General features: G+C 40.0%; 1 protein-coding gene across 2 annotated transcripts in view; it reads left to right on the forward strand.

The window, feature by feature from the left end:
- The first annotated feature begins 15691 nt into the window (after positions 1 to 15691).
- Positions 15692 to 24538, forward strand: part of ARHGEF4 (Rho guanine nucleotide exchange factor 4) — a 329416-nt gene continuing 320569 nt past the window's right edge. Inside the window, exon 1 of one of the 2 annotated variants that reach the window (XM_043492843.1) lies at positions 15692 to 16140. In XM_043492843.1, coding sequence (XP_043348778.1) covers positions 15928 to 16140 — 213 coding nt within the window. In that variant the 5' untranslated portion in view covers positions 15692 to 15927. The remainder of the gene's footprint in view (positions 16141 to 24538) is intronic. The other variant, XM_038416530.2, reaches the window with a different exon arrangement.

Here is a 24538-nt window from a genome sequence, read left to right on the forward strand (position 1 = left end):
TCACGAGAGGACCTGCCCTCTTATCCAACAACTGCTTACTTTGCTTGAGAGCCTTTGGTGAGGGACCTTGTCAAAGGCTTTCTGAAAGTCCAAGTATACTATATCATTGGATCACCCTAGTCTACATGTTTGTTTGCCCCCCTCTAGAATTCAAATAGAGTGGTGAAGCATGATTTCCTTTACAAAAGTTGTATTGACTCTTCCCCAACATATCACATTCATCTACATGTCTGATAAATCTGTTTTTTTGTTTTTGTTTTTTACTATAGTTTCAGCCAGTTTTCCTGGTACTGGAGTTAGACTTAGCGACCTGTAATTGCCACAGTCACCTCTGGAGCCTCTTCTGAGATTTGACTTCTTGCCTGTGTCTAATATTGACCAATTGACTTTAAGGTCTTCATTTTATGGTATAGTGAGATGTTCATATCTTGCATGCTTGGAAAAGCTTCCTTGGAAGTGTGGCCATGTGTGGGAGTTCAGTAACATTAGGTGAAATGTCTATATTGTTAGTTGGTCCTTTAACCTATGAGATATGAGCAGGCCGCGTGATCCAGCAAGATTCTCTATTTCAGTATGGAGAATCTGAACTATAATTTAAGTATCCTATCCTAACCAGCTTAAGCACAAAAAAAGGTGGAACAACCAGAACTGCACACAATATTCAAGATGTGGGTGTACCATGGATTTATATCAAGCCATTATATTTTTCTCTTTTTATCTTCCCTTTTCTTATGGTTCCTTTTTTGAGTGCAGCTGCAAATTGAGCAAATGTTTTCAAAGATATAGAAGTCATTGTGAATAGTTCTTTCTTGAGTGATAACAGCTAATTTAGACCACATCATTTTAACCAGTTACCAATCCATAAGAGGACCTTCCTTGTTATCCCATGACAGCTTACTTTGTTTAAGAGGCTTTGGTGAGGGACCTTGTCAAAGGCTTTCTGAAAATCTAAGTACACTATATCCACTGGATCCCCCTTCTCCATATGCTTATTGACCCCCTCAAAGAATTCTAGTAGATTGGTGAGGCATGATTTCCCTTTACAAAACCACATTTACTCTTCCCCAACAAGTTATGTTCATCTATGTGTCCGACAATTTTGTTCTTTACTATAGTTTCAATCAGTTTGCCCGATACTGAAGTCAAGCTTACTGGCCTGTAATTGCCGGGATCACCTCTGGAGCCTTTTTTTAAAAATTGGCGTCACATTAGCTATCCTCCAGTCATTTGGTATAGAAGCTGATTTGAATGATAGGTTACAGACTACAGTTAGTAGTTCTGCAATTTCACATTTGAGTTCCTTCAGAACTGTTGGGTGAATACCATCTAGGCCTGGTGACTTATTACTCTTTAGTTTATCAATTTGTTCCAAAACCGCCTCCAATGTTCAGTCTGGGACAGTTCCTCAGATTTGTCACCTAAAAAGAATGGCTCAGGCTTGGGAATCTCCCTCACATCCTCAGCCATGAAGACCTATGGAAAGAATTCATTTAGTTTCTCCGCAATGGCCTTATCGTTCTTGAGTGCTCCTTTAGCATCTCGATCGTCCAGTGGCCCCACTGCTTGTTTAGCAGGCTTTCTGCTTCTGCTATACTTACATTTTTTTTTTGCTATTACTTTTTGAGTCTTTGGCTAGCTATTCCTCAAAATCTTTTTTGGCCTTCCTAATTATATTTTTACACTTCGTTTGCCAGAGTTTATGCTCCTTTTTATTTTCCTCACTAGGATTTAACTTCCACTTTTAAAAGGATGCTATTTTGCCTCTCACTGCTTCTTTTACTTTGTTGTTTAGCCATAGTGGCTCTTTTTTGGTTCTCTTACTATGTTTTTTAATTTGGGGTATACATTTAAGTTGAGCCTCTATTATGGTGTCTTTAAAAAGTTTCTATGCAGCTTGCAGGGATTTTACTTTTAGTGCTGTACCTTTTAATTTCAGTTTAACTAATCTCCTCATTTTTGTTTAGGTCCCCTTTCTGAAATTAAATGCTACAGTGTTAGGCTGCTGTGGTGTTTTCCGCATCACAAGGATGTTAAATTTAATTATACTATGGTCACTATTACCAAGCGGTCCAGCTATATTCACCTCTTGGACCTGATCCTGTGCTCCACTGAGGACTAAATCAAGAATTGCCTCTCCTCTTGTGGGTTCCAGGACTAGCTGCTCCAAGAAGCAGTCATTTAAGGTATCAAGAAACTTTATCTCTGCATCCCATCCAGAGGTGACACAATACTCAGTCAATATGGGGATAGTTGAAATCCCCCATTATTATTGAGTTTTTAATTTTAATAGCCTCTCTAATCTCCCTAATTTTATTTTAATAGCCTCTCTACTCTCTCTAATCTCCCTGAGCATTTCACAGTCACTATCACCATCCTGATCAAGTGGTCAGTAATATATCCCTACTGCTATATTCTTATTATCTATGCATGAAATTACTATCCATAAAGATTCTATGGTATAGTTTGGTTCATTTAAGATTTTTACTTTATTTGATTCTACGCTTTCTTTCACATAGAGTGCCACTCCCCCACCAGTACTACCTAACCCACTTTGTCTCTCTACAAAGTCTCTACAGCATAGCATGTTCCTCCCATTGTTTTCATTTTGCTTGTTATCAGATTGTTTAGCCACTGAGGCAAAGGACCTGACCACATGCTGAGCTGAGCGTCCTCAGCTTCTGTGAATGATGAGGGCACTCATCACCGAACAAAATTGGCCCTTAACTACATAACACTAAGAGCAAGCAGTGGAACTGATGCAGTCAGAAATTTTAGACATGTGCATGCAAGGTAAGTGTTCCTTAGAAGACTGGTTTCAGAGTAGCAGAAGATTGGGTTATTAAAAAGGATGGGTGGGTGTTGTGAATATGCAAAAAGGCCTTATTTTGACCTGCCTCACATCTGGTATTTATCTTCTATGTTATTGTTCTTGCTAAGTTACAAGGTCACTGGTAGATGGATATTGGTTTAAAGATGCACAGCAAAGATGCAATTAGATTGAGGCACATTTAAGAGCAGTAAAAAAAAAAAAATAGAAGCATTGACATTTCCCCTGCTATGGAAAAGGAAAAAGTACTGGTGGTAGCTTTGGTAGGGAAAAGTGTGCATGGATGCCACTTGTAAATAGTAGATTCTCTGCAAAGTTGTGCAGCTGAAGAATGGATTTTGCAGTGGAAAATATGAAATGCACATTATTTCTAAACCATGGACTGCAGAGTTGTTGAATACTTCAGTACCTATGATTGAATGTAATTAAGCTACATACATTTATATGCTATGACTACCATATTTTGTTAACTCTTTTTCTGTCATATCTGATGTATAGTATTAGACTTTGTGTATTATATTTAGTTACCATAGTCTACATTGCATATTAAAATCACTTGAATGCTATGTTACGTATGGCCTCTTTTCAACATCATTTTATTTATATACTTTACATACCATTTATAATTCACCATTTTCCAGTTTATCAGTTTTATTTAAATCTCCCATTTATTTCCTTCTCTACAATATGACCTTTAGCACATTCAAAATGCAGCCCTTTCCCTTCAATCTCTTCTCTGGGTAGAAGTGCATGTGCTTTTGTACACAGTAGTCATCTGACACATAAGGTTTTCGGATGGCAGTACACCAGTTTAATATAATTTAATCCATAGTAAACTAGCTAATTCCTAAGTGCAAGCCACGTGGTTAGAGCCTTGCACAGACACGGAATTTGGAACTGCATCCGATCAGCGAACTGCAAAAATGGTCCACAGATATCTGCAGATTTGCAGGGCTCTACACATGGGAACTGGATAATTTCCTAAAGTTTCGCAGCTGTGCCTGAGAAGAGGGAAGTTTTCTGACCACTGGGAGGTAGTGCATGTCAAAACACTTGAAAGGAGCCAGTCTCAATTTACCTAGTCCGAGAAACCTTCCTCCCAACCCTATGCAACCCTATGGTAGCAAGTACTACATCTGGTAGTAGGTTATTTTATAAACTAGTTAGTTAGCAGAAACTCATTTTCCAACCTGTCTACTATAAATGCCTTTTAAGTGCCATGTTAATTATTCTTACATTTTAATTAAAAATATTTTTTATTCTTCTTTGAAGGAGGAAAATACAAGAAATTAAGACTTGGATACTGTGTAAGGGATCATAGATTGGAAATCCAAGTATATACACATAGGCCTTTTCCCATCTTTCAAGTTGTGGAACTCCCATTAAAGTGAATGAGAGTTCTGCATACAGAAAAATGGCAAAGGATCAGATAGGGAAAATTAAGGAGAATATACTTTAATATGGCATATTACAATTGTTGGAGGTGCTATAACATAGAATTTGTGAATAAAATTCTGCTCTCAGAAACCATATGTACATATATGCATTTGAGATCCAAATGAGAATTTGAGCAAAAATGCTTTTCTTAGTTGAAATACTGCATTTCTCAAGTTACTTTTGTATCTGATATTTGCAATGTGCATACAGACCCACATAAATATGGTAGCTTTAGAAATAAAAACAACATTTTAACACAGAGCAGTAGGAGTCAATAGAAATGTCCCTTCAGGTTTGAACACAAAATAATGATTAAGAGTTAATTGCTGGAGAATTGTTAGATTTCACTGTCTAAGACTCTTGCCACACTGTGCCCCTCCATTGTCTCAGAATCACATAGGGCCAAGTGGGGAAGAGTGCAGAGACCACCTGGACATTCACACTTCGACTAATTTAATGTATATTTTAGGGCTATCCATCACAGTTAACTCACGTGATTAACTAAAAAAAATTAATCACAATTAAAAAAATTAGTTACGATTAATCGCATTTAGATTAGATACAATAGAACACCAATTGAAATTTATTACATATTTTTGGATGTTTTTCTACATTTTCAATATCGCTTTCAATTACAACACAGAAAACAAAGTGTACACTGCTCACTTTATATGATTATTTTTTATTACAAACATATGCACTGTAAAAAGGATAAACAAAAGAAACAGTATTTTTCAATTGACCTCATACAAGTACCAAAGTGGAATCTCTTTATCGTGAAAGTGTAACTTACAAATGCAGGTGTTTTTTGGTTACATAACTGCACTCAAAAACAAAACAATGTAAAACTTTAGAGCCTACAAGTCCACTCAGTCCTACTTCTTATTCTGCAATCGCTAAGACAAACAAGTTTATTTACCTTGACAGGAGATAATGCTGCCTGCTTCTGATTTACAATGTCAGATTTACAATGTGAGAACAGGCTTTTGCATGGGACTTTTGTAGCGGCGTTGCAAGGTATTTACATGCCAGATATGGTAAACATTCGTATGCCCCTTCATGGTTCGGCCACCATTCCAGAGGACATGCTTCCATGCTGATGATGCTCATTAAAAAAATTATGCATCAATTAAATTTGTACTCCTTGGGGGAGAATTTTATATTCCCTGCTCTATTTTACCCGCATTCTGCATATATTTCATGTTCTAGAAGTCTGAGATGATGACACAGCACATGTTCATTTTAAGAACACTTTCACAACAGATTTAACAAAACGCAAAGAAGGTACCGATGTGAGATTTTTAAAAATAGCTACAGCACTCGACCCAAGGTTTAAGAATCTGAAGTGCCTTCCAAAATCTGAGAGGGATGAGGTGGGGAGCATGCTTTTAGAAATCTTAAAAGAGAAACACTCTGATGCAGAAATTACAGAACCCGAACCACCAAAAAAGAAAATCAACCTTCTGCTGTTGGCATCTGACTCAGATGATGAAAATGAACATGTGTCTGTCCACCCTGCTTTGGAGCGTTATCAAGCAGAACCCAACATCAGCATGGATGCATGTCCTCTGGAATGGTGGTTGAAGCATAAAGGGACACATGAATCTTTAGCGCATCTGGCACGTAAATATCTTGCAATGCCGGTGACAACAGTGTCAAGTGAACATATGTTCTCATTTTCAGATGACATTGTAAACAAAGAAGCAGGCAGCATTATCTCCTGAAAATTGTAACCAATCTTGTTTGTCTGAGTGATTGGCTGACCAAGAAGTAGGACTGAGAGGACTTGTAAGCTCTCAAGTTTTACATTGTTTTATTTTTGAATGCAGGTTTTTTTGTACATAAGTCTACATTTGTAAATTCAATTTTCATGATAAAGAGATTGCACTACATTACTTGCATGAGGTGAATTGAAAAATAATATTTTTTGTCTTTTACAATGCAAATATTTTTATACAATAAAATAAAAAATGCATATAAAGTGAGCACAGTACACATTGTATTCTGTAATTAAAATTAATATATTTGAAAATGTAATAAACATCCAAAAATATTTAAAATAAATGGCATTCTATTGTTGTTGAACAGCATGATTAATCGTGATTAATTTTTTTTAATCGCTTGACAGACCTCGTATAGTTGCTATCATGCAGCCAGCAGCCCCATCCTGTGAGGTCCTGAGCACCCAAAAATCCCACTGAAACTGAATGGGCATTGAGGATGGTTAGCATCTCTCAGAACTGAAGCCTTAAAATCTAATCATGTTAAGAGTATTTGAATGGTTTCAGTGGGAGGCATTTTCTCATCCATTTATGGAGGATTTACATCAACAATTTACTGTAATGCTAACATGAATGTGTATGTCTGTTAATGGTAATGAGGAGCTAAACATGCAAATCTCACACACCTGGATGGAAGACTGCAAATTCTTTCATGCTGGAACTTAAAAACATTGAAAGCTGGACACAATATTCAATATAAGGTGTAATAATAATGAGCCTAATGCAAGAAAGTGCTGAACACCCTAAAATTCCTTTAGTGGGTCTTCAACAGTAGTTGAGAGCACTCAGAACCTTGCGAAACCAGGGCTAATGGTAGATGCTGTAATACAAAGAGAAAGGCGCAATGAAGCCGGTGGCACGGTAATCAGAGAGCACCTTTCTTGTCCTTTATGGAAAAGACAAAGGCACACATTGCTATGACTGTGAGTTAGCTGAATAAGCAGCACACAAGAAAATGTGTGTTTGTATTACGGTGCACAAAGGATGTGTCTGACCACTGTCCTCTGTGCTCATGTATAGTATGTATTTTCTGCATGAAAAGAACTGCACAGATTCGCTAGGCAGAGCTGTTGTGAAAAAGTAGAATGCGGTGGTATTCAGCTGCATAATGAAGTTATATATTTTGCTTACTTGCATGTTACAGCAATCCTTTATGTAAATGCATCCCAGGGAGCAGTCATCTGTAAAAACAAAACTGATATTTACAAAATATACTGTTTTACCTAATTAAAAAAAATCTCAGACTTTTTCAAATGAATTTTTTTGTGTCTCTGTCATTTGAATTAACATATATCACTGTATTAATAACTTGCCATAAGTGCTGTATGTGTCATTTGGATACTCTTATATTTGCCTTGCGTTTATATGGTTCAAATACAATAAAACAAGACGGCTCAAGAACAAGACCGTATGGAACAGCATCCACCGTTGAAAAATTGCTAACTTGTTTTTGAAAAGCTGTCCAGGCTTGATGTTCTTCTAGGTAATCATCATCTTCTTAAAAAAATCACTGGTTAGAATTGTACCAAAAAATCTGAGCCCGGTCTAGATCAATATTTTGAACTTATTTGACTAGCATTTGTAATTCCAAGGGTACATTTTGTGCTGCTTTTGAATGCTGTTTTCTAACATGTTGTTTCTTAAAGAGTAAATGGATGTTTTATTTGTTTGTTGTACCTGTGTTCATTTTGTCAGGTTTTCACAGCCACATTTTCCCCCTTTTACTAGTGGGAACCACTGAATATTGTAACTGACCCCACAGCAGGGTCGCTGTGAGAACTGTGGCATACCAGCCGCCTACAAGTCCAGCAGCACATTGGCTGGCTGTCCACAGACTCGGCTCTCTAGGCTCTAGCCCTCGGTGGGTTTACACCATGAATACTCAAAAAGAAAAGGAGTACTTGTGGCACCTTAGAGACTAACAAATTTATTAGCGCATAAGCTTTCGTGAACTACAGCTGAAGTGAGCTGTAGCTCACGAAAGCTTATGCTCTAATAAATTTGTTAGTCTCTAAGGTGCCACAAGTACTCCTTTTCTTTTTGCGAATACAGACTAACACGGCTGCTACCCTGAAACCATGAATACTCAATCTAATGGATAAGGCTGCTAGAAATAAAGTCACGGCTTCTTTACTAGCTCAGTGACTGACCCAAGCAGTTCCTAACCCACTCCTAAGGTCAGTGCAGTACAGGGGCGGTAACAGAGGAATCTTGTTGGGACCTCTCCACACCAGCTTCTTGTCCTGAGACCTGCTGCCACCGCTACTGCTGGCTCCCTGCCAGCAACAGATTTCTGTCAGAGTTCACACCAGAATGTGGCCAGCAGCAGCCTTTTGTCACTGTGCGGGAGGGAAGGGATGGGAGCTGCTTCCAGCTGCAGGGGAGGAGGAGGGAGAAGGGATGACCTGGCCCGTGTCTTTGTAGAGCTCATCTCTCCCCCCCCCCCCGTTTCCCCCAGTTTGTCCCTTCCTGCCCACACAGTGTCGAAAGGCAGCTAACACCTCCAGGCTGCTGCTGACCACCTACATAACCCAGCCACCTCCTGTCCCCTGTCTATAGTGCAGGCAGGAAGGGGTGAAGCCCTATGGATGCAGTGTGCATTAGGGCCCAGGGAACCTGACTGCAGGGGCTTCAGCAAACCTGGCCAGAGACCTGGCTCAGCTTTCCTCTTCTCCCCGTCCCTGCCCACCGCTCCACCCCATCACCACTCCAGAGTTTAGCTAAGGGGCAGAGAGGCTGCCCCATGCCAGCACTGTGCAGGTCTTTGGAACATGCAGAGCTACGCCCCTCCTGGCCAATGCCCCAGGCCAGAGGGCTTAGGCTTTCGAGGGGCACCAGCCTAGCCAGAGGCAGTGGGGGAAGAAAGGAGCCTGCCGGCCAGGCTGTTGGTGAGCTGAGCACTCCGACCAGGGGCTGGTTCTCCACACAGTGCTGGGATGGGGCACGCCCCGCTGGGGGGATATGTAAGAGCAGTGAGTTTGGGGGGCAAAGGATCAAAGCAGGGACAGGACAGTGAGAGGGAGAACACGTAAAGGGCTGATGGGTGGGCAGCAGAGGTGAAATGTAACTGGCTGCAGCCTGGTACCTACCCACACTCACCGGTCACTGCAGTTCACAGCTCGCAGCCAGTGCCATCCGGAAATGGGATGGGGGGCAGGGCCCTGCTGACCAAGAGCTGGCACAAAGCGGGGGTTGAGCTGACAGACCAGCAAGGGGAGCAGATGACCACGTGTGCTGCATCTTTGCCGCACCACCAGCCTTGTATACCCACCCCCATCGTCAGCCACTGGACACCCACTCACTGCTGGTGGGAGGGAGGCTGGCAAGCAGCGATCCAGCCTGCAGCAGTACCCACCTGTACTGATGTGGGGGGGGGGAAGACACCAAGAGCCTGTTCTTTTGGCATTTCTGACCAAGTCAGAAGCAGCAAGTACCAGAAAACTCACAAGGTGGCTTCCTCTTGCTAGATTTCCTGCCCAGTTTTGTTTGGCTCATGTGATCAGTATAGTTCAAATAAACCCTCAATTTTAGGGTATTAACTGATTAGCAGAACCAAACCTCTGAATATTTGAATTCAACCCATGACTAGTGGATACATTTTTTTCTTCCTTGATCCAAGTCTACTAAATGTCTCACCTTAAAATACCATGGAACTTTGCTAATTTACACACTTTATAATACACAAAAATGTGGCAGTCTCTTGTATTTAAAGATTTTAAACAATGCTGCAATGAAGATTCATATACTAAAACATTGTATTAAGAAGATACACTGCACCTGCTAATGCATGGACAGTTAATGAATCAAAATTAGACTGTGAACTGGTCAGAACAGATGACTACTGTACAAGTTGTAGTGCAGCAGCCTTGCTTTTACTGAGCTGCGTTCACTAATTTATAAAACACAGTCTTCTGCAATGGATCCCTTAGTTGCTGGTGTGACTTAGTGAGGATTTTCCTGCACTATGAAGTGCTGAGACTTTTAGGGTAAAGGTGCTGAGTATGCATTAAGCAGGGTTGCAACCCTTTATGAGAGTATCATAAGTGTCACAGTTCTGGCCTATTTTGATGGCTGATTGTGATCAGCCTCAGACAGCTCAGGAAATTTGCTCTTCCAGTTCCTGCTTCGGTGACTAGAAGTGGATATGCTGTTTGTAGAGTGGGAGACAGCACTGGTTATGCACCTCAGAGTGAGGCAGATGCAATGCAGCAGAGCCACTGAGTTCCCCTACCACAAGGTGATCCCTTTATACAGTTTTCAGTTTTGTCTGCCACCCTCTTGAAGCAAGTCAAACTAGTAAAATTAGTTTCCCCTGGGTGGTGGGTCTTCTCCAGACTTGTAACCTACCCAAGAATTTGCATTAATAACGCCCCCAGTGTTCATAGTTCCTGCAGGAAACCCTCATTGAGTCAGGAATACAATCACTAGTCTCTAAAGATACGTATAACATTTATCAAGCTGGTACTAAAATCTGACTCTTCTGCCTGTCCATCACATCTGTCACAGGGGTATTCTGAAAGCTTAACCCAAATGCCTTCTCAGAGAAGGGCTGATCCAAAGCCCACTGAAGTCAGAGCTAGGAAAGCAGATTGCTATGACATATTATGTGTTTCCAGTTGTGAATTTCTATTGACGCACATCACTGGGGGTTTCAAACATGGTATGAGTTCAGAATGTGCTTTACAGAATAAATTGAAGAGAGGCTTGCCTGCAGTGTACATGCTATTTTCACTGATTTCAGTGAGAATCATGCATCTGAAAGTAAGGGTTGGCTATACTGGGATTTAAAGTTTAAAACGGATTTAAGGTAAAGTGTAAAACCAATCTGCTATTTAGTAACATGTTGCCATAATCTAATAAGAGACTGATACAAACAATGCAGAATATTAATTTTAGCATTAAGAGCTCTGTCCCACTGTGATATGAAATTATTGCTACCCTGCGGAATTTCAAATCATCTAATGCAAACCAAAAATTGGGCTGCTCATCTGTTGATTCATATTTTAAGGCAGCTGTTCTAGGCAGCAGAGCCCTCCAGAGTCTTCAGCACAAACTGTTCTGTCAAAGAAGTGGTTCAAGTTTGAAGGTTTTTTTTTAATATGAAAAATGATTCATAGCAGAAGCATGATATCTCACTCCAGAGAAGATGGTTTAAGTTCCCTTCAGGTCATGCAAAGCTCCCGGTTCCACACTTCTCTTCTACCTCACCCCCACAGCAGCTGTTCACAAGAACTTTGGGTAGGACACTGCTTCTTTCAGATAGAAAACAAAACAAAACAGGAAATTTCATTTCAAAGAGCAACAGAGAGACTTTTTAAATGAAATCCCTAGTTTTTTTCCCTGCACAGTCCTAAATATGCTTTAAGTCTCATAAGTAAGCTCAAAAAGTAATTGTTAATGGGAAACCATCATCCAATTGGGGGGTGGGGAGGCATTTTTAGTGGTATTCTGCAGGGATTTATCTTGGGCTAATACTATTCAGTATCTTTATCAGTTATCTGGAAGAATATATAAAACCATCGCAGGTAAAACTAGCAGATGAAAAATTGGTGGAGGGCAGAGCAGTTATACAGATCAATCTGGGTCACTTGGTACAGTGGACTCATTTGAACGATATATGTTTTAATACAGCCAAATGAAAGATAGGAACAAAGAATGTATATTTCACAAGATGAAGGACTCTATTTTGGAATACAACACTGAAGAGGACTTAGGGGTGTGGCAGACAACCAATGGAAAATGATCTTCCAGAGTGATGCGGTAGCTAAGAGGGCTAACATGATATTTAGATACGTAAGCAGAGGAATAGTAAATAAGATCAGGGAGGTGATGTTACCTCTGTTCATAGCTTTAGTGAGATAATTACTGGAATACCGTCTCCTGTTCTGGGGTCCACACTTCAAAAAGAATGTTGAAAAATTGGAAAGGGTTCAGAAAAGAGCTACAAGGATGCTATGAGGTCTGAGAAATATGGCATCTAGTGAGAGATCAAAGAAGTTCAATCTACTTAGTTTATTCAAGAGAAGGGTAAGAGGTGACTTGATCCTGGTCTATATGGTCCCACATGGGAAGATATTGCTGATAATAGACTTTTCTTTAATAGAGCAGAAAAAAGGCATAGGAGCTCTCCTGGTATAAGAGATCCAATAACTGGAAGCTGAAGCTAGACACATTCAGGCTAGAAATAAGATGCAAATTTTTAACAGTGTGGATAATTAACATTGGAGAACAAGGTGGATTCTCCATCACTTGAATTCTCTCAATCAATGTTGGATATCTTTCTAAGAGAAACACTATAGTTCAAGCAGGAGTTATGGGCCTGATGAAAAAATTACTGGGTTGTATGGTCTGTGTTATGCAAGAGGTCAAACTAGAGCATCATAATGGTTCCTTCTTGTCTTAAAATTGATGACTGAATCTATGAAAAGGAATAGTTATCAAGGTTCTGATTTTTTTCCCCTCCTTTTGGTAGATGTAAGGATGAGGGCCCAGTAGACAAATGGACATTAGCATATTGATAGCATCCATCTCTGTGGCCCTGATCCTGAACTATTTAATTCAATGAAAGTCTTACCATTGACTTCAGTAGGAGCAGGAACAGACCCCATGACTCCATCTTCTTTGACCCTGCTGCTATAGCAGTTGAACACTTTGCTCAGTGTTTGATAAGATTAGAGCATGACTAAGAGCTAGATGGCTGAAACTCAATTCAGATAGACTGAGGTGATGTTGGTAGGTGCAGAAAGCAAACAAAGGAGATCCCAGAGATTTCTGTCCTCTTTCTGATTGCTAAAGGGAGCAAGTGGCCAGACTGAGAGTTGAATTTAGTCTCTTGCATTACCCTGCAGAGCATTACCACTGAGAAGGATTCCAGCTCAATAATTTCAGCTAGTTCTTTTGCGGATGATTCCCAATATATTAATGTCAAGACAACATAATGACAAAACCTCAGTGTCTGTGTAAGACTCTTAAGGATAGCTTTCTGTGTTCGCAAGACATAGGTGGAAACCCCTCGGAAACACCAAATGAGAGAATCAAGTTGTTTTCTGTAGCAGATATAGCCAGTCCAATTAAACAAGTGTTTGGCTTACAAAACCCCACCCTTCGGCAGGACCTTTGGGTATTTGTCAACACATTTATATTCAGTGGAATCAGCTTCATGGACTCTTGCTAATAGAATTTTAAAAGGAAAAGGATTCTACAATTTGGAGTTGGGAAACCCAGTGTCTTGGAAGGACGTGCTATTGCTGTGTGGTACTGGAGAAGCTTGGAATTGGGAGCAGGTTTGATAGAACTATTGAGAATTCATCTGGCATGCAAGTTTGTCTATTTTTTCCCTTGTAGCTTCACAACTACAGACTTGTAATCCTAGGCAGGGCAAGTCAAAGTCAAAGAAGAATTTAAAAAGTAAGGAAAAGTAGGAGAATTAAAAAAAAAGTGATTTGAAGGGACACAGTCAGGTTTGTTTGGCCTAAGCGTGGGTCTCCTAAAAGAGAATGGTGAGAAGGAGGAAGGGGTATCACAAATAGTGCTTTGAGATCAACAGTTGAAAAGCACTATGCAAGTATTAGGCAATAGTTTTTACACTAAAGTTTGAATAGTTAAGAAACAGGTTCTAAAGTTTCTTTTACATGCAAAAAATGACTTTGAAGTGCACAGATATACATCCATGCAAATTAGATTAAGATTAAATTAGATTACTGTCTCAGGAGAAACAGGGACAATGTACCTAATCAAATATGATGAAAAGTAGAAATACAATTGTATTTGTGTACTGATGTCTAAGATGAGCATTGAGGTACTATACAACATGCTAATATGGGGCTAGATTCTCCACTGGCTTGAAGCTAGTGGAATCATTTATACCTGTGCAGATTACTTTACACTCATTTGACAGAGGTGAAAATGGCTATCCAAGGAGCCAAGAAGTGAAAAAATCAGGACTGAGGACTGTTAATAGAGAGGTCTTAATCTGAGAACTTTATTTTCCTAAAATTTCTCAGTGGTGCTATCTCTCCTTCAGCTTCACTTGTGGTAGAAATAGCAGGAGTGGGAGCACAGGCAGGACACTTGTGGCTGCTGGTACTTTAACTACTGTGTCATCTTCACTTAGCAGGGTTAGATAACAGGGGTTTAAATGCTGTTAAACTGTTCTATGCTAGCTCCCTGTAGTTATTAGCCCCTTAAGTGGTAGCAATATTGGAAAGCTTTGGGGTAAAAGGCTAGTGTAGAAACCTCCTTGTGGACAAAGCCAGAAAGGACTCAAAGAGGAGGAAGATCCAGAGGTGGAAGTGAGGACTTGACTTTGTTCATTAGAAGCTCTCACAGTTTGTTGGGGACACACTGAAGGAAGAGGAATGCACTTTACTAATATGTAAGGTATTCATCTTTAACCACTCTGCAAATTTAAAACCACACTAACTGTTTTCTATAGTGTGTTACTCTAGCTTTGATTATATTCTGTTTAACACCTTAACACACAATATTGGGGCATGGCTGGATGGACAGACCACTTGGCTATTTTCCAGCAGCAGCCTGATTGAGCCTTTAACATCTGCACTCCAGATTACGTGCAGGAATGCCAATGGTATTCTTATTTCTGTCACTTGCAGCACTTCATTGATCCAATGAAGTTTAGTTCCATAGTTCTCTGCTGTCTCTCCTGCTCACCTTCAACAGTCTGGAAAAATAGGGAAATATTGGCCATTGAATAGTGACCCAGGTTCGACCCTTAGGAGCATGTTTCAGTCAGAATGAGGGCTCTTGTTTGGTAGTCTGCCTTTCCCCTCTATCTCATTATAGATGGATCTAGTCTACAGATGTTCTGTAGGTTTGTATTATGCCTTTCACAGTAAAAGCTAGATTCTTCCACTCTTGCTCCACAAATAATCTCATGAGTTTCAATAGGATTACTTGTGGCATGGATACTACTCAATGTGAATAAGCGTGGCAGAACTAAACCTTAAGGATTTTAGGTGCTTGCAGTGCTTTCACTGAATAGCTGAAACAATTAAATCTGTTTAATTAAATTAACAATTAAATACTTCTACAGTTAAATCTATATTTATCAAGCCATTTCCTAACAGATATAGGCCATCAAGAATAAAATAAGTTTGTCTTAAAGTGTTCTTAGCATATACAAATGAATGCTGTCTCAAGGCATAAATGAAGTCCTTAACATTTAGCTAGAAAATTGCTTGGATAATCTCTCACATGTTTGTTCATTTTTCGGCCTATGGAAGGACCATTAGTTCTTTTAAAATGTCTTGGCCCCTTTCCATCTGCAAGACCTCATTTATTCCTTTGAAATTTGTAGCCTTCACAAGCTCAGCATCTGCAATATCACAGACAATGAATTACTGTGGCTACAAGTCTCTGGAATTAAAAAATCCTCCTCCGTAAGAACATAGTTTCTTGCAGAACTGGGATTTGTTCTGAGGAAGCACAATTGGCAAAAAAAAAAAAAAAAAGGTTTCAAAGATAACAGCTTTTTCCTTTTTCTTTTTTTCTTTAAATGAACAAGAGAGTACTGATGCCAGGGACTTGCTCTTTAAATAAATGGAATCTTTCTCTCTTCTCTTGGCAACAGGCAGGAGTATTCTTGTGCTGTATGACAAGGCTCGCTAGCCAGTGCTATATTTATCTTGTAGCTGTACACACATTTGCAAAAGATCGCTCAATAAGAAAAAGGCAATGAGCCAACGGAGTTTAAACTGCAAAAAGTTTGTTCCACCATAGTCTAACTTTCGGGTTGGCTTAAAGGCAAGGCTACATACTTTTGGAAGATCAGGAAATATAATTACTGATACGAAACAAAAAGTTCCCTGAGTTGTCTGTGGAAAAATCAAGACTTTGTCAAGGAGGAAAAATATCTTTGATAAAATGGAGTTAAATAGGTGCCCAAGTGCATCAATAGAAGAGGATCAAAGACAAGAGGATGGGGAGGATGCTACTGCTGATGCTGATAATCGCGTTGTCAGTGAAGAGCTAGATCTGGTACAAATGTATCTTACCTGTTTACCGGACACCTACATGAAAGCTAAATTCACCCTGACAGCATACCTGGCATGCTGGTTAGTTCTGAAACTCTGCAAGGTAAGAGATTGAGTACTAATGTATTGGCATTAATGGTTAACTTCCTGAGTGCCGAGAAGGCAAAGTGAGCAAAGCCACAATGCTTTAGAATCTGATAGTCTGAAAGGACAGCTATGTGTACAGCAGTCATCTTAATAACAACTTAGTAAAAGAAGAATGCAAGTATTTACAGTGTATTCAGATGGCTGTACTCAGAAATGCATGCTGCTTACAACTGAAAAGCACATAGGGAATATACTCTTTTAGCACTGTGAATCGCAGTACACTGATTAATAGCTGCTACCCAACTTTCCAACATACTTTATCAAATAGATGGAAGGACTAAGAGGTACTGTATATTAAAGCTTGCCTTTGCCACGAGAGGGGGAAGCACACTGTATCCTTCTAAAAATGCAAAGTTCCTCTCTTTATGCCATCAGACACCGTCACTTTACCACCTAAAACTGAATGGATAGGAGAGGAATCACCTTGGATTTGATAATAGTGTAAGAAACTGCCTGCTTCTAGTGGTATTAGTGTTTGCTTTTCTTTCCATTTTGTGCTTGGTAGCACACCATAAGTGTAATTTGAACAAGAATGAATCATTAATTCACAGTTCATTCATTTACAACCTAACAAGCCTTATAAATTGTAAGCTCCAAACGCGGTAGTAACAGAAGTGTGGTATTTGGGAATTTTACTGTGGAATGTCAAAGTGAATCAGCAATAAGAAAAGTAGTACTTGTGGCACCTTAGAGACTAACAAATTTATTTGAGCATAAGCTTTTGTGAGCTACAGCTCACTTCATCGAATGCATCCGATGAAGTGAGCTGTAGCTCACGAAAGCTTATGCTCAAATAAATTTGTTAGTCTCTAAGGTGCCACAAGTACTCCTTTTCTTTTCTGCGAATATAGACTAACACGGCTGCTCCTCTGAATCAGCAATGACTTCATCATATGATTTTATAAAGAATTTGTGGTCTGTGCTCCTCTAATAAACATATACTCACTGTAATTTCTTGTATGTGGAGGTGATACTCACTGATAAACTGTAGAACCATGTAATGAATTGCATTATTTCTCCCTATCCTTCCAGAAAGTTACACTGTCACTTAGACCTAGGACAGGTGATATTCAGTCCTGCACAACTGATGATTTCAGTTCAGATATTTTGTGATTCTTGGGGGTTAGACACAAAGCTACAACAGTAAAGTCTTAGTTCAGGAAGGTGATGCTTAAAACACTGGACTACAACTCAGGACATCTGCGTTTAATTCCAGCTTTGCCATTGACTTCCTGTTTGGCCTTGGGAAAATCACTTTGGCTCAGATTTTTAAAGGTATTTAGAAATGAGTATTTAGAAAGGTGTTGCAACCAGAGCACAGCAATGCCTAATTGCCTCTACAAATCTGGGCCTTAATCTCTGTGCCTCATCTCCCCAACTGTAAAATGGAGATAATACACTTTACTTCTCTTGTCTATTTAGATTGTAAGCACTTCAGAGCTGAGCTGGACTGTCTTACTATTTATATAGAGTCTAGTAGAATGGGGCGTTGACCTGGTTGAAGTTTCTCGGAATTACCACATCACAATTAATAAATCAACATACTTTGTAACATTTGTATCCATTTCTATTCATTAAAATATTCTTCTACTCTACTAACACATCACATTGAGAAAACAGAATGTCCTGACAGAATTTAATATGCCCTGGGACTGTAATCCTTTGGAAAATGTTCACGCTTCTAATAAATAGAAAAAGATTAGAACGATGTCCAACATTTTGGTTTGTTTGATTTGTTCTCTTACAGAACAAAACAAGGGCAGAGGGGTGTAAATCTATCATAAATGTACCCTGGGCTCCAATGACTGTAATATGAACATCTCACAACACCACAGTGAGCTAGTGAAGTACTATTAGCCCCATTTTATTGATGAGGAACTGAGGCCTGGTCTATAATTAAAAGTTAGTGAACATAGCTATGCTGGTCAGGGATGTAAAAAAAAAATCACATCCTGGACTGATGTAACTATGCCAACTAGTGCACACACACAGCTATGGAAGAATGCTTTTGTCAGTGGAGCTACTGTTGCACGGGAGCTGGTGTTCCTACACCAATGGGAAAACCCCATCCATTGGTGCAGGCTGTGTCTCCACTACAGGGTGATACTGGGATAGCTACAGAGATGTAGCTATCCTGCATAGTGTCTGCAGTGAAGATATGCCATGAGACACAGAGAGGCCGAATGACTTGTCTAGGGTTACACAGGAAGTCTCTGGAACATCAAGGAATTGAACCAGGGTATCCAGAGCCCCCAACTAGTGCTCTAACGACTGGAACATCCATCGTTCCCTGGGTAGGTGAATGATAGTAACAAAAGATTGGTTATATGACTGTGAGGAACTGGCCAGGTCCCTTCACTTTTCATTTCCAGACATTTTAACGTTTGGGAAGCAGTAGAATTTTTCTACATAAAGTAATTTTTTTGACGGGGGAGTGTTAATTGGACTCCACTGAAATATATTTTCCTTAACTCCAAAGAATGAAGGCCAAGATTTTCAAAAGTGCTTTGGGTGTCCAACTTGAGACAATTTAAAGGGGCCTGATTTTCAGAAAGTGCTGAGAACCCACCATCTGAAAAGGAGGGTGCCTCACATTAGGCAGTTTAAATTATATCACTAACTCCAGGGTTACTATTTTGACCTTTAATAAGATCTTTAATAAAACGTTAGGGTCTAAACAGCCTGATTAGGTACATTTATAACTCTCAGCTATTCATATCTGCCTCCAAGATTCTTATTTTGTGGAGGGGAGGGCAGGTCTGACCCCTCATGATCCATCTTGCTTTAATTATTACCAATACTTCTTGCTTTCATTTGGACCCGAAATACCCTAACAGACTTTGTGATAGTCCCACACTTGATCTTCTGGATGGAACCAGGAGGTGCAGAGAGGCAAAGCAATGAAAATGAAAAATAATGGAGAGCAAATTTGAACACATTGAAACCTACAGAAAGGCTTGGTTCAAGTTCATTTCCCATTCTGGGCAGAGGTTCAGGCCAGTTTTTTTATGAGCAGTGTAAATCATTTAATGTGTGCCTGGAAATTCAACTCCCACCCCCCCAAGAAGCAGGGAGTTGAAATATTTCCAGAATATTTAATATTCAGCAAGCCATGTCTCAGGTCCAGCTCCAATCCATAACCAATATGTTCAGAGAGCACAGGCCATACAAAGGTGATATACAGAACTAGTATGAAACATCCTTTATAAAGGCAGGGAATGATCTAGACAGAAAAGCCAACAACATACACTTTATATAGCCACATTTCCTAATACTGACACCCCTTTCATTAAAAAAAAAACTTTGTTCTCAGGAGCTACTGGTCTGTGAAACAGACTTTATAGATATAAGAGAATTCGCTAATGATGGCAGCAGCCAAAAAATATACATTTTCTTTCCTTTGCATTAACTTAGGCCCATTTCCTACAATGAGCTCCGGACAGGCAGACCCCATTACCACTGGGGCTCTGTTCAGGAAGATAGGTCTGCCTGCGTGGACCTTATTCCAAGATCAGTATCTGTGACTTTAAATAAGTACAAAATACTGTCTATGATTGTAAATCACTAACAGAGTACACAGTTAGGCTTAAAAAAACTATAAGTAGACAATTTAAAACAAGGTGGGTGATGTAATATCTTTTATTGTTCCAACTTCTGTTGCTGGGAAGAAGAAGCTTAAAATGAAGTGGGAAGTCAAGTGTTGGCAGGCAGTAGGCTGTGTTATAACTTGTTGTAATGAGCCATACAACCAGACTTCCTCAAGTCCATGGTTTTTAGTGTCCAGCAGAGTTAAGAATTTAATTTCCCAGGCTCATCTTTTGAAGGTGTTGTGCAAATTTCCTTTTAGGATGAGGATTAAGGATATGTGTACACTGTAATTAAAAATCCGCAGCTAGCCCATGCCAGCTGCCTTGGAGTCACGGGGCTCAGGCTTCATTTTAGGTGACCTCCTACAGCATGTGTGAATCCCTTATGCTTAACAATCTGTCCCAACGTGTATTTAGCCTGGACACTCTGGTCAGCTTCTCCAGACCTCAGGAAGAGCTCTGTGAAGTTTGAAAGCATGTCCCTTCTACCAACAGAAGTTGGTCAAATAAAAGATATTACCCCAACCACCTTGTCTCTCATATCCTGGGTCCAAAACAGTTACAAAACTGCAAACAATTTAGAACAAAGTATTTTAAAATAATTTCCTTCTGTACTTACTGCCAGCACATGATTGGAAGGTTCTATGCTTTTCCTGGAAGGGTTGATAGCATTACAGACACCTAATCTTAGGAGCGGCATTTCTTCCACTTTGCTGGGTGTGATAATGGCTCACTTCTGCCAGAAGAGTGGCAAAGAGTCCTTTGGCACCTTATAGACTAACAGACGTATTGGAGCATAAGCTTTTGTGGGTGAATACCCACTTCGTCAGATGCATGTAGTGGAAATTTCAAGAGGCAGGTATAAATATGCAAGCCAGAATCAGGCTAGGGATAACAAAGTTAGTTCAATCAGGGAGGATGAGGCCCTCTTCTAGCAGTTGATGTGTGAACACCAAAGGAGGAGAAACTGCTTTTGTAGTTGGCTAGAAACACTGAACTAGTCTTGATAGGGTATAAAACCTATCTGTTGATGTTTAAAGTGCAATTATTTGTGATGTCTTTAAAATAAAGAGTTATTTGTCCATACGTGATGAAAGTGGGCAAATATAGCAGCATTTAAGGCATGAAAGCAGCATAAAAATGCTGGAGGACCCCAACGAGTGGCCCTACTCCAGATTTATGTTGGGTTAACGTCACTGATTTAAAGAACCATTGTAAATCTCTGGAGGGAAGACAGAGGGGGATGCTCAAATAAGTGGTCATGAATTCAGGATCTGTATTGTTATGTTTGGAAATGTGCACATGTGCTAAAGAAGAATGCTGCATAATCCAATGAAGAAGCCACTCCTCTTCAGTGAAATCTACCTTCCAATCACATCCAGCCAGGCTCCAATGAAATTAACTTGGTGTGCAATAATGCAGCTAATAACATAAGGAAGTGCAAGCTGTCCCTCCGTCTTGAATGTTGTGAGATCTAACAGGTGCATACAGAGCATTTGCCACACTAGATGAAATGGGAAAACAAGCCCCTCTAACTCTCAGCTTCCCTCTTGGATAGAATCAGGGGGAGTGCCTACAGTCAATGTATGTGGAGTTGTAGCCATGTTGGTCCCACAATATTAGAGAGACAAGGTGGCAGAAGTAATATTACCTCACCCACCTTGTCTCTATAGAGTCAATATAGAATTTTTGGCAATGTCACCATTTTGATTATGCTAAGTCCACATAGCCTGTCATTTTGATCATACCAAGAGAAAGTGGAAGGAGGCTCAATCTTGAGATCCTCTTTAAACTCATTTAGCAAAAGGTAAAGATTACAGCACTGGGCATCAGAAAATCTACCTGGGATAGAGGAATCTAAAAGACTTCCCATGGTTAAGACACAGGATCTGGAGTCAGGCAACACTAGCTCTATATCCAGCTGTAGTGAAATCTTCCTGTGTGATCTAAATCTATGCCTCAGTTTTCCCATTTAGAAAATGGTGATAATATGATGTGCCCCCCAGAAGTGTTGCAATGCTAAATTCAGTACTAAGGCACTTTCAGATCCTTGAGTAGAAACACAATGGAAATGCAAAGTATTATTAAATAAGCCCTTGGCTTATAAAATGGGAGGAGACAAACTGAGGAGGTACATTTGACTTTTTAGCCTTTTCCCATGGTAAGACACTTTACTCCTAAAAGGAGGACAAAATTCTGTACTAAAGAACATTAAATTGTATTAGAATTAAACTCCCATTCCTTGATCCATTTGGGCCTTCCTGCAGAGCTAAGTTTAAAAGGACAAGAAAAAATTTATAGTATGTGGAAACATTTTAAAAATGTTTCTTTGATGCCAAAGCAGACAGACAGCTTTTGTGCTCTCACAGAAAGTTTAGGGGTGGGGCAGGCAGAGAGGACTAGAATTGTTTCCAAGTAAATGTTTTCTTTTTTTTTTATATTAGTTGCTATAATACCATTTATAAAATGACACTCACGGTTTTGACACCCAACTTTCCTGCATAAAATGAAGGTGAAGTCATCCTTTGCTTTCACAGATAGCTGCTAATCTAATCATTTCTCACTTCAGTTATGTTCCTGAAGAGACATTATATACTCACAGTAGTGAAAAATGCCTAAATGAAAGTGCATAAAAAGTGAATATCAATGTGTGGGAAACAGGGCCCTGCTTGGGAATTTGGTCGTACAGTGCTGGCAACCCAAGACTTGCGACTTGATGGCAAAGTCCCAGCTCCTGAAGCCAACAGGTTACATAAGAATTTTGGCTTTCACTTAAAAAAAAAAAGGAAAAATAAAGAAAAAAAGACTTTCTAGCTTTCCTGGGTGGGGAGGAAATCTTGGAACCATGATACCTAAAGCTCTAGAAACCAAAAGGCAAATAGAAGTACCCCCCAAATTTTAAAATCTCATGATTTTTGAATGGTTGGCTTTGGCAATAATCATGTAAGTGGTTTAAAATGTGAGCCAAATATGGAAAGCTAATCCCCACTCATCTGCTTCTGCTTTTTGCGGGGTTTTTCACCCACCCAATCTGAGTGAAAAATACTGGAATACATTTGTACAGGACCCTGAAAAACTTAAACCATTTCAGAAATTAATTAGAGACCCTACACAAGTACAGTCACTGACGTCATAAAATGCAAACATGATTTAGGCAGAAAGTGAAGAACAGCATGTCAAGGTCCATATGCAGGGGAATTTATATCAGCAGAGTGTAAAGGGAGCAATGGACGGTTTCTTGAAACAAATAAAAAAAATCATATTAGCGCTGCTGGAAGCAGGTCGAGACACCAGGGCACACTTGTACAAAAGGAGCCCTGGGATCTCTGATGATCAATGTTATACGGTTTTTCATCCAAAAGACAGCATTTCCCAACAATTTAGTGTCCCATAGCACCATATTGAGTTAATAGGGCCTTAAAGTGAAGAGAGCCATCTTTTGAATCACCACCACATCCTGCAGCAGGTGGTGTTCCTGGAAGGGCCTCATATAGCCTGGGACAGAACAGAATGCAGCATAAGGTAGCAATATCTGCAAGCACAGCACAAGTGAAGCTATTCTCATGGTATTTCCAGTCTAGCTGAAGCCAGCAAGCATGGGAAATATTGACGAACAGCTTGTTCTCATGGGGTTTGTAGTCTAGTTGTCAACACCAGGAGATTGGTACAAGATGAGTATCTGAAGTGAAACTTTTTTCAGAGTAGCAGCCGTGTTAGTCTGTATTCGCAAAAAGAAAAGGAGTACTTGTGGTACCTTAGAGACTAACAAATTTATTTGAGCATAAGCTTTCGTGAGCTACAGCTCACTTCATCAGATGCCTTTGGTGGAAAATACAGAGGGGAGATTTATATACACACACAGAGAACATGAAACAATGGGTTTTATCATACACACTGTAAGGAGAGTGATCACTTAAGATGAGCCATCACCAGCAGCGGGGGGGAGGGGAGGGGGAAGAGGGAAGGAGGAAAACCTTTCATGGTGACAAGCAAAGTAGGCTATTTCCAGCAGTTAACAAAAACATCTGAGGAACAGTGGGGGGTGGGGTGGGGGGGAGAAATACCATGGGGAAATAGTTTTACTTTGTGTAATGACTCATCCATTCCCAGTCTCTATTCAAGCCTAAGTTAATTGTATCCAGTTTGCAAATTAATTCCAATTCAGCAGTCTCTCCTTGGAGTCTGTTTTTGAAGTTTGTTTGTTGAAGGATAGCCACCTTCAGGTCTGTAATCGAGTGACCGGAGAGATTGAAGTGTTCTCTGACTGGTTTTTGAATGTTATAATTCTTGACGTCTGATTTGTGTCCATTTATTCTTTTACGTAGAGACTGTCCAGTTTGACCAATGTACATGGCAGAGGGGCATTGCTGGCACATGATGGTATATATCACATTGGTAGATGCGCAGGTGAACGAGCCTCTGATAGTGTGGCTGTTGTGATTAGGCCCTATGATGGTGTCCCCTGAATAGATATGTTGACTGAGTTGGCAAGGGGCTTTGTTGCAAGGATAGGTTCCTGGGTTAGTGGTTCTGTTGTGTGGTGTGTGGTTGCTGGTGAGTATTTGCTTCTGGTTGGGGGGCTGTGTGTAAGCAAGGACTGGCCTGTCTCCCAAGATCTGTGAGAGTGATGGGTCGTCCTTCAGGATAGGTTGTAGATCCTTGACGATGCGTTGGAGAGGTTTTAGTTGGGGGCTGAAGGTGATGGTTAGTGGCATTCTGTTATTTTCTTTGTTGGGCCTGTCCTGTACTAGGTGACTTCTGGGTACT

The sequence above is a fragment of the Dermochelys coriacea genome, chromosome 9, assembly GCF_009764565.3.
Source record: "Dermochelys coriacea isolate rDerCor1 chromosome 9, rDerCor1.pri.v4, whole genome shotgun sequence".
In the NCBI taxonomy this organism is placed as follows: domain Eukaryota; kingdom Metazoa; phylum Chordata; order Testudines; family Dermochelyidae; genus Dermochelys; species Dermochelys coriacea.